This window comes from Akebia trifoliata, chromosome 2, assembly GCF_017979445.1.
Source record: "Akebia trifoliata isolate Shusen 1 chromosome 2, ASM1797944v1, whole genome shotgun sequence".
NCBI lineage: Eukaryota > Viridiplantae > Streptophyta > Magnoliopsida > Ranunculales > Lardizabalaceae > Akebia > Akebia trifoliata.
Genome location: NC_141376.1, coordinates 10,268,679 through 10,285,310, shown reverse-complemented (window position 1 = coordinate 10,285,310; position 16,632 = coordinate 10,268,679). Strand labels below are relative to the sequence as shown.

Sequence of the window (16,632 nt, the reverse complement as noted above, 5' to 3'; positions counted from 1 at the left end):
TTTCTCCCTAAACCTATTCTCTTTCAAAGTAAATCTTATAGATTTATAGATAATGGGTCCCGTTCAACACCAAACATTTTGGCCAACATTTTAGCCAACCATTTTTGTCCTACATGGGTTAGAAGTTTTTGAATGGGCTGATTTTTGGTGAGGATGATCTCTACGGTGAGAAGATCATCCTCACAAAAAATCAGCCCATTCCAAAACTTCTAGCCCCATGTTTATAAGTTGAAAAATCATGGACCGTCCATTTTTGTAAACCATTTTTGATGGGGTTAGAAGTTTTGGAATGGGCGGAATTTTTGGTGATGACGATCTCCTCACCGTAGAGATCATCTTCACCAAAAATCAGCCAATTCCAAAACTTCTAACCCGTGTTTTGAAAAATGTTTTGCCAAAATGTTTGGTGCTAAACATTTCCCATAGATAATTAGATCTATTTTGTAAAATAGATACGGACTCATCGGGAAATGATTGTACTCATCTCAAATAGAAGCATCTATTAGAAAGATTTTGTAAGAATGCAGATATTGCTTAAAAAAATATATATCTAAATCTGAACTTAAAAAAAAGAGGAAATTTCCAAAAAGATTGGCCCGGGTCAGATTGAATTTGATTTTAACAAATATAATAAATTTGGATATGATTTTCAATTGTAAGATCCAACTTGGATTTAGATATGGATCCAATGTGAGGAAAAAAAATTGAATCTGATTATGCATATACTTGTATATGAGCCACATCCGACCTATTTTAAACCCTAACTGTAAGAGGCCGAACCAAGAAAAATAAGAGTGAAAAATCTACTTCATTACTTCCCCAAAACCCTCTCTTGCTATTGAGTACTTTACATATAAAAATTGACAACGGAGAGAATTCCAAGGTTGAAAATCAGTGTATATGACGGTACTCTAGACTAGGGGCTTGGGGAGAAGAAAAAATTGGAAGGGCGTAGTTAGAGATTCCGATGGGAGGCATTTAGGTTATTTTCTTTAAGTATTTCAAGGTAGACAAAGGTCAAGAAGGCACGTCGCCAGTTTGAAAATACATGGGCTTGGGGGAAGCCTTTGTCTAAAGAATCATGATAATCTGATTTACCCACGTGGCATACTCAATCCACACCCCTGACGTGATATGTTTGGAATCATTGGTCTGTATGCCTTGGGATACTCAATTGCACTAACTCATAAAAATGTCTCCCGAGGAGTACAGATATAACCGTTCCCAAACATGTCAAGTCAGATATGTCGATTGAGCATATTAGAGAATAAGATGCACTGTATTAAAATGCATGAGATACATTATATCATTGTTAGTGTATCTTACCCAAATGGAAGGTTGTGACGAAAGATATTCTAGAATATATATTGATATTTAGAATATATCAATTAGGATATTCTAGAATATTTATATTAGGTAGTTTTCATATATCTTGGTTGATGTAATGCCTATAAATACCCTATTGGGACTTTTGTAATATTCATCCAAGAATCTCAATAAATTCATATTTCTACATGGTATCAGAGCTCAAGCTCCACTGAGCACATCGATCTTAGTGTGTCATTCTTCGGCAATGGCGCTATTGCCATCGCCGAACCTTAATCACTTTGTTTACATTATTAGTTTTTTTTTTTCAATAAAAATATCATCTTTCTCTATGTTCCAGATTTAGATATCTTTTATTTTATTCTTTGCTATTATTCTAGGTATTTTTTGTTTTTTCAATAAAAATCACAACTCCTTCTACATCTCTACAAATCTCCCAATTTCCACATTCATGTTACATGATCTCATTTTTTTTTTCCTATCTAAAATCTCTCCAATGAAAGTTCTTTAATTTAAATGGCACAATCCTACTTCTTATGCTTCTGGGAGAGATCATGACAGATCTGGTCTAATAAGCCACCGGCTCCGACAGACTCAAAACGAGCGGGATGCGACAATGATGGACTTCATAGACAGACGGTGACCTCCAACAAGCACGATTGGCACTTCGACGATCAATAAACATATCCATTATTGAGATCAAGCAATTATTCAACAAAACCAATTGCATATTCCTTTTTCAAAGGACCATGCAATTGTGGGAGGATATTAGAGAATAAGATGCACTGTATTAAAATGCATGAGATACATTATATCATTGTTAGTGTATCTTACCCAAATGGAAGGTTGTGACGAAAGATATTCTAGAATATATATTGATATTTAGAATATATCAATTAGGATATTCTAGAATATTTATATTAGGTAGTTTTCATATATCTTGGTTGATGTAATGCCTATAAATACCCTATTGGGACTTTTGTAATATTCATCCAAGAATCTCAATAAATTCAAATTTCTACAGAGCATGCCACGTGGGAAAGTCAGATTATCACAGCTCCTCAAGTCTAAATGTAAAGCAACCTTAAACAATGATTGTTGACTCGTGGGTTTGGACATTTTCTTCAACTCATTTCGTCAATGGGCGCGTCGACGTCTCCTATTGTTACTTGGAGGAAAATTTATCTCAAGGTCAAGAGAGACAAGGAACTGGTTTGCCATCTTAGCCGTCTCTTAGACTTGAAAAGTCTCTCTTTTAATAGAAGATTATATGTCTAAGATTCTCTGATCTGTTCTCCTCCCACTATATATATAAAGATAACAACCCACACAGCCTCACACAAACTTCACCACCACACGCCATCTCTCTCTCTTAACATGTCGAAATCACCAGAAGAAGAACACCCACAAAAGGCGCTTGGATGGGCAGCGAGAGATGCATCTGGTGTCCTCTCTCCCTTCAAATTCTCCAGAAGGTGTCGTTACGTCCATCCCTTTTGATGTTGTTTTCATATAAAATAGAGAGTTTACGGGGCAGACCCATCAGTTGCAATTGTATTAAACAAACCTTACTTCATGAATCAGACATAATAAAATACCGTCCAAGGGAGTTCTAAAAAAAAGAAAAATGCAACAGTCTGCCGGGTAAATCTCTCTATAAAATAAGAGATCTGTTATTGGTACTCTACTTTTACTTATTACACTCTAATTTCTTAAACACTAATGGTGAGGTGACACAGGATTTACTGTGATTCTCGCATAGAAAATCTATGGTTCTCTATAAAAAACCATCTACAGTTATATACGCATCTCAACGTCAGAATGTAAGAATTGTAGTAAATCCTATGTCACCCCAGCACCACTCTATTATCTAAGCGTTACAAAACATTATAAAACAAGTTCAAACAATTTAACACTTGTTTACTAGAACTTTTACTCATTGTCAACCAAAATTTTTTTTTCTTTGGCGGCCGCATATACCATCCACCTGCATGTGTAAAGCAGTTAAATATACCATAGTGAATCATTTACTTATTTTCTGTGTTTTTAATTAGGGTGTAATAAGTACCAATAGCAGCTCTCTAAATAAGAGTCGTGCTGGGGCGACACAAACGGAGACACAAAGGTGACAAAATGATGTGGTGTCGTGTTTGTAGATGCTTTTCTGCTAGATATGAGTAAAAACCATCTCCGGTTACGGGCGCGCCACCCCATCATTTTTGTCACCTTTGTGTTTCCGTTTGTGTCATTCCAGCATTTTCCCTAAAATAATCATATGTTAATAATTTAAATATTATCAATGTAAAATGATATTTTATGAATTATAATAAAACTAAAAAAGAAAATAATTATTTTACTATGAATATAAATTTATTAAAAATTAAACCCATAACATTTTATTATGAATATTCATTTATAAAAATTATTATTATTTAGACTTAATTTAAAGGACTTGACTTGTTTGAGATGGATTGACTCATATATGACCCATAACCTGATAGATGATCTAAAGATGTCGCACTTGAGCTGTAGAGCTCTCCATGGTCCACATAGTCCTATATGGCTAATATTTCATTTTTCAAACATTACCTTTTTTCCTTTTGTATTTTTTTCTTTTGGTTTTTCGAATTATTATCGATCACACTCTTCAATATCCATCTCTTTGTGATCGGGAATTCATTTTACGTTACTCTAAATCCCTTTTTTTTTTTTTTGTGGGATTATTATTGATCATTAATCATCATCTATCTTGTCACGATTATGAATGCAATTGACCTTATTCCATGTTCTACTTACAGGGCCACCCATGACAATGATATCACCATGAAGATACTTTATTGTGGGATCTGCCATACAGACCTTCACTTAATTAAGAATCATTTCGGCATTTCGATTTATCCTATCGTCCCTGGGTACTACTACTACATCTTTTACATTTATTATTTGTCATTGTGGTCCCCAACATCATCATCACCATAGTTGGAATGGGACATATGACATCTTAACCACCAATAAATTATACATGTCTCTAGCTTATTTAATGTGGAATCATATAGATTTCAAATAAGTTCAATGGTAAATAATGCATGGCTGTTGCAGTAGTACTGTTTAAATATTTTTCATATTTTTTGAAAATAGCTTATAATTAGATCTTTTTATTCTATTCATAAGAGTATCATTTTAACAAATAATGGCCGTTACCAAGTTATTTTACAACGCTATCTAAATATCATTTAGCTTTATTTAACACTAAAATTCAGAATTCATTTTGAAATACATTTCTTTTCAAAACACTTTTATTGGATTGTCCATGGGAAACTGAAGCCCAAAATGTGTGAGATTTGTACACATCTGTTTATGTTTGGACTTTAGACTTTGATTTTTGAAAAATCGATTTCTAAAGCCCCCCATTTATGAGTATTTTTACATCCAAATAATAGACATCATTACAATTAAACTGATGTCTAAAGTCTTTTTTTTTTTGTCTCAAATGCTTTTTGATCACAAAAATTTGAATGCCAATTAACCCCACAAGCTGTTAGTGCATCCTATCTTATTTGTTGATTTATAAGTTCCATGTCATAGGATAATTCCACTACTTAGACACCATATGCATTGGACTTGCTTCCCCTAGCTAGATAATTCAATTAGATGATCATAGAAATTATTAGCGTGAGATGAGTTCTCAGCAATCTACTCATATATACTGATCTGAAAATCAATCCTAAAGCTTGGTTACATACTCGTATAGGCATGAGATTGTAGGCATAGTTACAGAGGTAGGGCACAATGTCCAAAAATTCAAAGTGGGAGACAAAGCGGGCGTTGCGGGCATGGTTGGATCTTGTGGTTCATGTGACAATTGCTCTCAAGACTTGGAAACTTATTGCCCAAAATTAATACTCACCTACAGTGGAATTTACCCCGATGGCACAATAACGTATGGTGGATATTCTGATAAGATTGTCGTGGATGAGCACTTTGCTTGCCTTTTCCCTGATAACTTACCCTTAGATGCAGGCGCACCACTAATGTGCGCTGGGACTACAGTCTACAGCCCAATAAAATTTTTTGGACTCAGCGATCCCGACAAACATTTGGGTGTTGTGGGTCTTGGTGGTCTTGGTCATGTTGCTGTGAAGTTTGCCAAGGCTTTTGGTATGAAGGTCACAGTGATCAGCACTTCTGCTAGCAAAAAGAAGGAAGCCATTGAACAACTTGGTGCAGACTCTTTTTTGGTTAGCTCTGATCCAGAGGAAATGCAGGTAAATAAATAGATGTTGCAAAACAAATGAAGTTCAATTATAACTTTATGTTGTTAGGTGTTACATTATTTAACTGATGTGTGAAATGTGGATTGCATTTGCTTGTTCTAATTCTAACCCTATTTATATTTATTTCATAGGCTGCAATGGGCACTTTGGATGGTATTATCGATACGGTCTCTGCCGTTCACCCTCTCCTTCCATTGATCGGTCTATTGAAGACTAATGGGAAGTTGATTATGGTTGGTGTTGCAGATAAGCCACTAGAACTACCTACCATCCCTTTGATTATGGGTAAGTTGTAATAATTATATGGTTGAAAACTTATGAACACTACTACCCCATGCATTCATATCTTGGTGGTGTTCTCACTTATAATTAAAATGCTAATTATGATTTGATAGGGAGGAAGATAATAGCAGGGAGTGCCGGTGCGGGTATGAAGGAAGCACAGGAGATGTTAGATTTTGCAGGGAAACACAATATAACTGCGGATGTAGAGGTTATATCGATGGACTACGTGAATACAGCTATGGAACGACTTGCCAAAGGCGATGTTAAATATCGATTCGTCATCGATGTGGCAAACACACTCACTTCTTAATCAACTTACTCTAAATCCAAAGTTTATGTTTTAATATTGGTGGAAGTCAATAAATTTAAGTTTTATTTAGCAGAGTATTTTTGTTGATTGATATTATGTATTAGAGTATTAATTATTATGGATTATAATAAAGTGTAAGGGATACACTAAATAATTTTGTAAAGATGGGGATGAATTTGATGTGATTAAATTAGGTTTTTTTTTTTTTTTGGGTTCCTCACAACCCAACAGTTTGGATTAACCACCGGTAACATATACCCATATCCTAGGTTATTTAATGGTAAATATATAGTGGCTGTTGAATAGGTACTTTTTATCAAGTAATTTTACTTTGTTCATAAAAGTTATTTATGCAAATAATGCCATTAGCAAGTTATATTACAATGCTATTTGTATAGAGTAGACGAGTTGAATCATGGACCCTTCACGTGTCTATATTAGAGAATTATTTAGTGGTTGGGCTAGATAGATTTTAGCATTGCCCTGCTTTGTGGTTGCTAAAGTGTTTGAGAGCACTGCCCAGCATAACATGCCCAAGTTAAGTGCCTACTCTTCCCTAGATTGAGAAAAGCATATGCTTATAACGAGCTCTCATCTTCTCTGAGTGCGAATTAGTAGAAAATTCTGAAAATCTACAAGTAATTGATTACATAAATCACGTCCTTTCCTAAATGGATAACTTTAAATTTTGTCGATAAATTTTTTTCGTTAATTCTCGGACTTTAGAGAGAATCACCCTAAATTTCTCATCCTCCTCGAATAAAGAAAACTGTGATGTGACCAAATGATAGTTAAGAAAGAAGATTAGCCTATAAATAAAGGAAGAAACTATGAAAGAAAAGACTTTTGGAAGTTAATTGAAGTTTATAACCATTATTTTCTGTAACTTACAATCTAACTTGAGTGTCAAAGGGTGTTTGGAAGGTGTCACACCACTACCCTAGCTTTTTGGATGATGAAAATTCGTCATTGAAATAATCTGAGTTGTCCGAGGTAAATTTGAACATTGTACTTGTACACTATCTAAGTATCATTTAACTTTATTTAGGACAGAGTCAAGATTTTCTTGTGGTGGGGGAGGACAAGGGAAATGGAGGGAGATGAGGGAGTAGGGGCAATATAAGATCACATGGGGGTATGTTATTAGTTGAAAATACAGGGATATCTCAAATTAAAGTATAAATACGAGGGTATCTCAAATTGAGTGGGAGAATGCCTTCGATGAATTCTTTATTGAGATGAAATTCCCTGAAAATTTTGATTCCTAATAAAAATCTGTATTCAAATAGGTTTTAATTCTCAAACCGTTTTTTATTATGTTTTATTTATTTATTTTAAATTTGTATTTCTTGGGAGGAAGTTTGACGAAGATCTTAGACTATTTGCAAGTAAATTTACCTATCAAAACTTCCCACAAGGTGTCATAGAAGATTTAATAATGATTGAAGTCACAATGTGCATGTGCACCACGTCAGCCCCGAAATTGAAATTTGTTTTGCTTACGGAAATATGGGATGCACCAATCACATCAACCCACGTGTATGGAATGGGTTATCTAATTTATAAAATTACCCTTACATGCTTGACATGGCACACACCGAGGAGTCTGAGCAAAAATTCACTCCATCAGCCCCTACACTGATTTTATTTTATATACCAATAATGTGAATGGTTTAAATGGGGTACGGATCCTCTGTAGCACTCTCTCCACAGGCGACAGAGACTCATGTTGGGAAAAAATAACACCTGAAATTTTACTAGTTCAAAAGCTTGTATAAGGGTAGTAGGTTTTTACAACGGAACTCTTACTCGTAGTTCATTACACAAATCTGAAATAATACAATTAATCGGGAAATATTTGGTAATCTTCTCATTTTATTAGCCAACCACATACCGCAATTGATATTTACTAACTATTTTCATTTGACACAATTTGGAAAGTGCTCCACTAGGATCGTTCTGATCTAGTAAGCCAAATCATGTACATGATGCTCGAGTAAATTGTGTCTAGTTCAATTCGCCTAAAGTGCGTTCTAACCATTGGTACCATGGAATTGTATCTCCCATAAGATAAGCCAATGTTAGGGCCACAATCTGTTCGTTCATGATATTGGTGATTTTTTTTTTCCTCCACACAAAAAATCCAACCCATTGGATCATCTCCATTAAACAAGGAAAATTCAATACGAATGTTGCAGCCTTGAATTATAGCCCTGCCTTAATTTGGATGGTCTTGTGTCTCCAATTGCGATCTAAGTGGTATCGGTGCCAATTTCTGCAAGTGTTGCCATATTTGCTCCAACATAACTAGCAACTCATTAATTCGAATTTGGTCAATGTCTTAGAAATTTTTTCAACTCGTTGGGTGAGAGATAGAACTTTGACTTCTAGCTCATTAATCGTCATAGTAAAGATTAGGAGAGATGCTCTGATACCAGATGTTAGGGTTCTTAGGTCAAGAAGGTAAACTAGAAGAGAATGAGAGATTAAAAAGAAGAAGAAGAGTTTCTAACAAGATAAATTTATTGTTATTGCCTATTTTTAATAGTGAAAATTTCCCTCCTAAATATAAAGGCTTAACTTGCCAATTTGGCTACAATAACAATTTCTAATTTAATTCTAAAACCTAATTTGACTCATACTAAACTCCTGGTAAACCTAAAATAGAAACTCTCTAAAATAATACTAAATAGAATTAGAAAATTAAAATAAGGATCTAACAGAAAAGATTGCATGAGCTGGAGGATTAGTAGGTGATCTAAGTAGAGCTTAAAATGGGTTGGATTTTATCTGATATCCAAGTGATTTGAAAATTGATTTTAGTGAATTTGTTGGGTTATTGGAGTATATCTGAATAAAAAAATAGACTCAACATGGTTTAATTTTCTTAACTTGACTTGAATTTAGGTCAAATATGAGTGTGTTTCACAAATCCAACCTGAATCGAAATGTTATATTATTTTTTAGTGGTTTTATTCAAAGAATAATGATGAATGCACACGGTTGTGTATGCGGTTGACGTGGCAAGGGCACAAAATCGCACATTTTTCCTATGTATCTGAAGAAAAACATCTATGGTTATGTGCCCTTGCCACGTCAGCCATGTACCCAACCGTGTGCATTCATCACGACTTATTCAAACCCTAGGTTGCATCTCTCAAACCCTATGTCCTTTTATATTCTCTTTTGCTTTGGCTATTTTGGAGTCTCTTACCTCTTTATTCTTACCTCTCATGATTAGGGTTTTAAAGATTGATATTGTCTCTTTCGATTAGAATAAGTCCCTCTCCCTCTCTGTCTCTCTCAATTAGGCAAGTTGTTCTTGTTTCGCTCTCTTGATTAGATCAAGTCAACCTCGCTTCTCTCTCTCTCTCTCTATCTATCTATATACATAGGGAAATATTCAACACCCTACACTTTACCCTACGCTTTACCAAACGTGTTTTGTCCTACATGGGTTAGAAGTTTTGGAATAAGTTGATTTGGTGAGGATGATCTTTACGGTTAGAAGATCCTTCTCACCAAAAATCAGCCCATTCCGAAATTTCTAGCCCCATGTTTACAAGTTGAAAAATCGTGGACTGTCCATTTTTTGTAAATCATTTTTTATGGGGTTAGAAGTTTTGGAATGGGCTGATTTTTGGTGAGGATGATCTCTACGGAGATCATCCTCACCAAAAATCAGCCCATTCCAAAACTTCTAACTCATGTTTTTAAAAATGTTTTGCCAAAAAGTTAGCCATTGAACGCTACCATATATATATATATATATATATATATATATATATATATAAAGTGAGCCAAACATTTTTCAATGTATGGGTTAGAAGTTTCAGAATGGGCTGATTTTTTTTTGAGGATGATCTCTATAATGAGGAGACCATCCTCACAAAAAACTAGCCCATTCCAAAACTTCTAATCCCATCAAAAGTGATTTACAAAAATTGGATGGTCCACTATTCTTCAACTTGTAAACTAAGGTTAGAAGTTTTAGAATGAGCTGAGTTTTGGTATGGATGATCTCTTCACCATAGAGATCATCCTCACCAAAAATCAGCCCATTCTGAAGCTTCTAGCCCATGTTTTGAAAATGTTTGCCTCTTTTTGGGGCCTCCGTACGCTCCCCTATATATATATATATATATATATATATATATATATGCGATCAAATCTCTTCCTAGTCACAATATCTTCCTAATCGCCTTCTTATATAGTTTAGCTTGTCCTTGAAGGAAACTCAAAAGGTTTAGATTCTCAAGCTCTTGAAGGGGATTTTTAAGGATAGTTAATACTGACAAAGTTGCAACTATAGTTATCCAGCTTTTTATACAAGAAGGATATCTAATACCTCATATCACCGAGGTTTGAAGAAAACACCATGATCCATTGGCTTCAAATTGAGTGAGTATGTTCTCAAATAGGATTGAACAATTTAAAGAAATGATTTCATTAGATGTTGCGGTACATGAAAGTCCAATAACCCTCGACAATGACAGTGACTAAGTAACATATTTATGTTTTTTTTTTTTTTTAGGCATGCGAGCCAATTTGATATGAATATTTTGAGGCTTGCGAGCTAATTTTTTTAGGCATGCAAGTGATTATATTTATGTTATATCAGTATACTTATAACTATTTGATTTGATTGTTGTCATTACTTGTAAACATTGAGTAAATGCGAGTGAAACATAATTTGGATGGAAAAAATTTAAAGAAGTTTATTGTTTGTTCAGTACCATAGTATCGAATTTAACACATATGACTCAGTAGGTACATACTATGTGTTCAATCCAACTTTTGGTGCAGGGGTACCGAACATAAACTTTTTAATTCGAAGTGTTGTGTATTTTTGATATTTTTATATCAAAACTTTTATTGTTGACTCAATAGGTAAATATCGAGAACGTTATACAAAATTCGATCCTAGATTACTAAACATACATATAAAGTGTAAAAAATTTAAAATAGTAAAACCAATCATATGGTATGGTTAAAATATAAAAAGGGCAATATATGGGAACTGCCCCATCTCAATTTCAAAAATATATGCAACACACTTTTATTTTCTTTTTAAGGAAATTCGTCCAACGCAATAGAGATGGAGACATTGGGTTTCGTAGGTAAACAATTTTGCTTAACAAGGCTCATTGGCCACTCACATGGAGTTATCACTGTTAACCTGGTATCTATGATTTGGAAGGATTTCCTGTACCTGAGGGATTTGGGCAAGATATGGTACTCTCAGAGGCCAGTTGCCTTGCCTTTGCTAGTTGGGCCTAAGGGTCTGGAATCTCGTCATAAAAAAAATAAAAATAAATAAAGAATAAAATAAAATTTGTTGAATAAATTCTTCACAATCTTTTGTTAATGATAATTCTAGATTTTTTTTTTTTCGTGATTCTCTTGTGAATTCTCTTCGATGATCAAATCAATACATATTTCAATAGAATGTATTAATTTTTCACTTAATGAAAATCATATACTTTTACTTTTATTTAATGCCAAGTTGTAGAATTTCATTTCCCCTGATCGTAGTGCATGACATTTTCTTCCTATCCCTATCAAAAATGTCAAACGTGTTCCAACTCTGAAATTTCATTCACATTCTTCCCTTTATATTGGGTACAAGGTTAATTAAAATAATAATAATAATAATATTGGGCACACATCAAACATTTCTTGAAATGAGAGAGGAAGTCTACTTTTTATTAGAGAAATTCTAATGCCACACTAACTTTTGCTGACACCACCCCAATTCATGTATACATATCACGTAAAGAATTAGCACACATCTTGTGGTGGCATTAGAAATAGTTGGTGTGGCAATAATTAAGGATGACATAATAATTAAAAAAATATGAATACTTTTTAGGTTTGGGGTGCAACCCGGTGGTGTAGTGATCTGCAAGTATTGGATTCCTTAAAGAGCCTGGTCGTTAATTAAAAAAATGAAGCTCGCCCTGACAGTGCCAATAACTTTTAAAAAAAAATTAAAAAATTATTATTGACTATGGACTTAGTTTAATTTATTATTGACTATTGACTTAGTGTCATCTGCTTATATAATTCATTATCAAAGTTTTAAAAAAATTATTACTGACTATTGACTAAGTGTCCTCTGCTTATATGTTTCACTAGTTGCGTCCCTTCATCCCTTATTCGACTGTTTCCACTTTCAAGGGAAAAACAATTGTCTCACTATCCTAAGGATTTCTATATAGTATAACTAGGAAATCTCTATCATCTCTAGGATTCCTCTATTTCATCTGGTGTCCTCTCACCTTTTAAATTCTCTAGAAGGTATTTTATTTTTCTTATTTTTTAAATTCTCTCTGTACGTGTTGTTGTTCTCGATTAAGGTCCTTTGTAAAGCAAACGAAAACTATAACAATAATATATAAATAATTGACAGGGACGTTTTTTTAATAATATTAATTTGATACCTTCCATAACAATAAATACTATTTGTAGAGGACAAAATTATATGAACTTTGAATTTTCCTTTCCAAATAGTTATTTTTCACTGTCAATTTCAATTTTAAGTTTGGAAGTTATGTAGAAGTTTGGTGGCAAACCTTAGATCACCATCACGAGACATTATTTTTTGAATTTTTTATTTACTTTTTAGCTGAATTTCTCAAAAAAACTTAGGGCCGTTATGTTGGATTGCTGATTTGGTTATTCATTTGAGCAGAACAATCCTTAGTAACAATCTTATTAAGTCAGTAAGGAAAATGTTTATATATATATATATATATATATATATATATATATATATATATATATATATATATAGGATTAGGATCCGTGTACACACATTCTACTCAGATATCTATAACGTGTTTTGTCCTATGTGGGCTAAAAGTTTCTGATTGAGCTGATTTCTGGTGAAGATGATCTCTATGACGAGGAGATCATTCTTACCAAAAATCAGCTTATTCTGAAACTTCTAACCCCATATTTATTATTTGAAGAATCGTGGACCGTCAATTTTTTGTAAATCACTTTTGATGAGGTTAAAAATTTGAGATTGAGCTGATTTTTGGTGAGGATGATCTCCTCATCATAGAGATCATCATCACCAAAAATCAGCTCAATGCAAAACTTTTAGCCACTAGGAGAAAACACGTTGTAGATATATGAGTAGATATGTGTGTACACGGAACCTGGCCCATATATATATATAAAGTTTTGAATTTCTCCCCTCATTTTACCATAAATACGACCACTCTCATTCAAAGTTTGGGCTTAAAACGGGTTGGGTTTGGGTCAAATATGTGTTTACTCATATTCGTATCCATATTTTTAATTTGGATCCGACCTTTACCAATATGTTTGCAGGGCCAATAGCGACAACGATATCACCATGAAGATACTTTGTTGTGGAATCTGCCATTCAGACCTTCACTCCATTAGGAATGAATGGGCAACTGCGCTTGAAGGCATAGAGCAGTTCTCAAGCAGCTCCCTCTTTCCTATGGTCCCTGGGTACTCTTATCTTTTCCATTTCACTATATTATTATCATCATAGCCATTTGCTTGGGGTCATGGTTTAAAGTTCCTCTAGTTTAAGAATGTTTCTATACCAAGACGTATAAGTTTCCAAAACTATAATGAAACATTGACCCCAAAACATTCAATGTTTCGGAAATATTTCAATTTATCTCTAAATGTCTAGAAAATTTTCAGTTGAGACGATTTCAGATTTTCTCTTAACCAAAACATTACTTAGAGAAGTACTTTGCCTATTGAAATCATCTTAACACTAAAACCATAACCTTTTTGCGTGTGTAGGCATGAGATCGTTGGCGAAGTGACAGAGGTAGGGCGCAATGTAGCAAAATTCAAAGTGGGAAATAAGGTGGGCGTGGGATGTATGATTGGATCATGTCGCTCATGTGACAGCTGTGTTCATGATTTAGAAAACTATTGCCTAAATTAATACTCACCTACAATGGAAATTACTATGATGGAAGTAAAACCTATGGTGGATATTCAGAGAAGATTGTTGTGGATGAGCATTTTGCTGTCCAAATCCCAGAAAACATGCCCCTAGATGCGGTTGCACCGCTATTGTGCGGTGGTATTACAGTATACAGACCAATGAAATATTTTGGACTGAGTGATCCCTATAAACATTTGGGTGTAGTGGGGCTTGGTGGGCTTGGTCATATGGCTGTGAAGTTTGCCAAGGCTTTTGGGATGAAAGTTACAGTGATCAGCACTTCAATTAACAAGAAGAAGGAAGCAATTGAACGACTTGGTGCCGACTCATTCTTGGTTAGTCGTGATCCAGAAGAGATGCAGGTAAATGAATGGATGTTGTATATGTCAGATATTGTTGATGGCTATCAGGGCCAATTTAGAACCAATCTAAAGCAGTCATATTTGATATTTGAGCTTGGAATCGTAGGATTAGCTACATATGTAGTGCATTTCATGTTCTAATTAAGGCTGTCAATGGGCAGGTTTGAGCCAAGCTTGGATGAGTCCTAATCCATCCCTATATCATGTGGACTATTTCTTAGACCAGGCCTAAATCCGAAATACCGAAGTCGGTTAAGCCTTGCCCTAACGGCTGGGAAGAATTACTACTGCTTAGCTTTTCAATTTGTCTATGACCAATATTTTTTTCCAATAAAGTAAGGTATCTCACGTCCCTTTTGGGATGTGCACTAGTCCCTATAACTACATGCCCTGATCCCACAAAAGTTTTCCAATGTCAACACAACAAGGTAAATTAGGTGGTCACCCAGTTTTGAACACACAACCAGAACCTTTCGAAGTTATTTAAAGTCATTTGATGTTACTTTTTATCAACACAGGGATCAAATCTCCATCCAAGTTAAAAACTGTTATAGATAAGGAAAAACTTGGTGTTTTATGATATGCTTTAATTATTTTTGTTACAAAAATTATATATATACATATATAAAATATAATTGTGGGTCAGGTCAGGCTGGGATAGCTAGCCCTAGTTCAAACGCTAATGTTTTTGCTGTCTCAGGCTGCAATGGGCACTATGGATGGTATCATCGACACAGTCTCTGCTGTTCATCCGCTCCTTCCATTAATCGGATTATTGAAGACACAAGGAAAGCTGGTTATGTTGGGTGCTCCAGATAACCCGCTAGAGCTACCTATTTTCCCTTTGCTTATGGGTAAGTTTTCATAATTACGACCATTATCATCAATTCATCATCATCAACTTGTAACTAGAAAGACTATTCGATCCATAATCAGTATATCGATTTCAGAATAAGCTTGGTCGTGGTTTCACTAACAACGAAAATTTTGATTTGTTTTATAGGGAGGAAGATAGTGGCAGGTAGTGGCATTGGTGGGATGAAAGAGACACAGGAGATGATAAATTTTGCAGGGAAGCACAATATAACAGCAGATATAGAGGTTATATCGATGGACTACGTGAATACTGCTATGGAGCGACTTGCCAAAGGTGATGTTAAATACAGATTCGTCATCGATGTGGCAAATACACTTAATGCAGAGGCACTTTGATGGAAACCGAAAGTCTAAGATGTTGAAAGTGAGTAATAAATTCAAGTTCTATTGATCTGTCTGTTTGGTTTGGTTCCAAAGATCAGAGTTGCTTATATGTTCTATTTGTAGCAATGCATTTATGCATTATGAGATGTATGTATCTTGTGCAATGATTTAGTGGTGTAAACTCTTTATGAAGATGTATGATTTTAAATAAAGAATTGCATCGATTTAAATAAAGATTGTCCACCTGCAATCCATATCCTCCAAGGACACTAATTTTTTATTATTTTTTTTCTTTTTCAATCCATACCATTTTAGGTGTACAATTGATGCTTTTAGGGCACTTAAATTTCTAATAAGTGATCGATGGGATTGCATGATGTACATGATTTTGGTTCGATTCATATTAATGAATTTAGCTAAAACAAACTTTGCCCGTCCTCCCCAAAGTCAACGAACTGGGGAATTCACAATCCGTTGAGATTTCCATATGTATTCTCGTATATGTGAGCAGGTCTGCTTATCCATATGTAGTGAACTCTTAACACTGCAAATAAATCTTTAGAGGATTCCCAATAACACTGCCTATCATTCCCAAAGATTCGGTTGACCAATATTGGAGGGAAAGATTGGGCAATTGGATCCAAATTGGTATTGTACTTACCATCTTCAACTTTGAATTCCATCTATGCAATATGAGAGGATGGCCACAATAGTATTCCAGAATGTATTACAATCTCACAATCCTCCTGGGGATCAAAGATGATAGTGAGGTAGATGAAATGTTGATGATGAAATATATATGCACCAAACTTGAAAACAACTGGGTAGAATATTGTTGAAATATAAATTTGGCTATATATAATTTTTTGTGTGGATATCGTGGGTATCCCCACCCTTCGAGTGGGACTATTCCCATGGTCACACGCACTG

At 34.6% G+C, this 16,632-nt stretch overlaps 2 protein-coding genes across 2 annotated transcripts; both read left to right on the top strand.

The window, feature by feature from the left end:
- The first annotated feature begins 2,703 nt into the window (after positions 1-2,703).
- On the top strand, positions 2,704-6,264 carry LOC147409461 (8-hydroxygeraniol dehydrogenase-like). Its single transcript, XM_086429181.1, has 5 exons — positions 2,704-2,801; positions 4,125-4,238; positions 5,078-5,591; positions 5,732-5,885; positions 5,996-6,264. Exons 1-5 carry the CDS (start codon positions 2,704-2,706, stop codon positions 6,193-6,195), a joined length of 1,080 nt encoding a protein of 359 aa, XP_086285307.1. The 3' UTR covers positions 6,196-6,264.
- A 7,997-nt stretch (positions 6,265-14,261) lies between these two features.
- On the top strand, positions 14,262-15,889 carry LOC147409460 (putative mannitol dehydrogenase). Its single transcript, XM_086429169.1, has 3 exons — positions 14,262-14,502; positions 15,203-15,356; positions 15,506-15,889. The coding sequence occupies exons 1-3, from the start codon at positions 14,299-14,301 to the stop codon at positions 15,712-15,714; spliced, it is 567 nt and encodes a 188-aa protein (XP_086285295.1). The 5' UTR covers positions 14,262-14,298; the 3' UTR covers positions 15,715-15,889.
- The last annotated feature ends 743 nt before the right edge of the window (positions 15,890-16,632 follow it).

What these genes read in the sequence shown, in the direction of transcription:
- LOC147409461 (XM_086429181.1), top strand. Translation starts at nt 2,704, where the DNA reads ATGTCGAAATCACCAGAAGAAGAACACCCACAAAAGGCGCTTGGATGG. An exon ending in CCCTTCAAATTCTCCAGAAG is followed by an intron (nt 2,802 to 4,124) that starts GTGTCGTTACGT and finishes TTCTACTTACAG; the next exon opens with GGCCACCCATGACAATGATA. An exon ending in TACCATCCCTTTGATTATGG is followed by an intron (nt 5,886 to 5,995) that starts GTAAGTTGTAAT and finishes ATGATTTGATAG; the next exon opens with GGAGGAAGATAATAGCAGGG.
- LOC147409460 (XM_086429169.1), top strand. Translation starts at nt 14,299, where the DNA reads ATGAAATATTTTGGACTGAGTGATCCCTATAAACATTTGGGTGTAGTG. An exon ending in GTGATCCAGAAGAGATGCAG is followed by an intron (nt 14,503 to 15,202) that starts GTAAATGAATGG and finishes TTGCTGTCTCAG; the next exon opens with GCTGCAATGGGCACTATGGA. An exon ending in TATTTTCCCTTTGCTTATGG is followed by an intron (nt 15,357 to 15,505) that starts GTAAGTTTTCAT and finishes TTTGTTTTATAG; the next exon opens with GGAGGAAGATAGTGGCAGGT.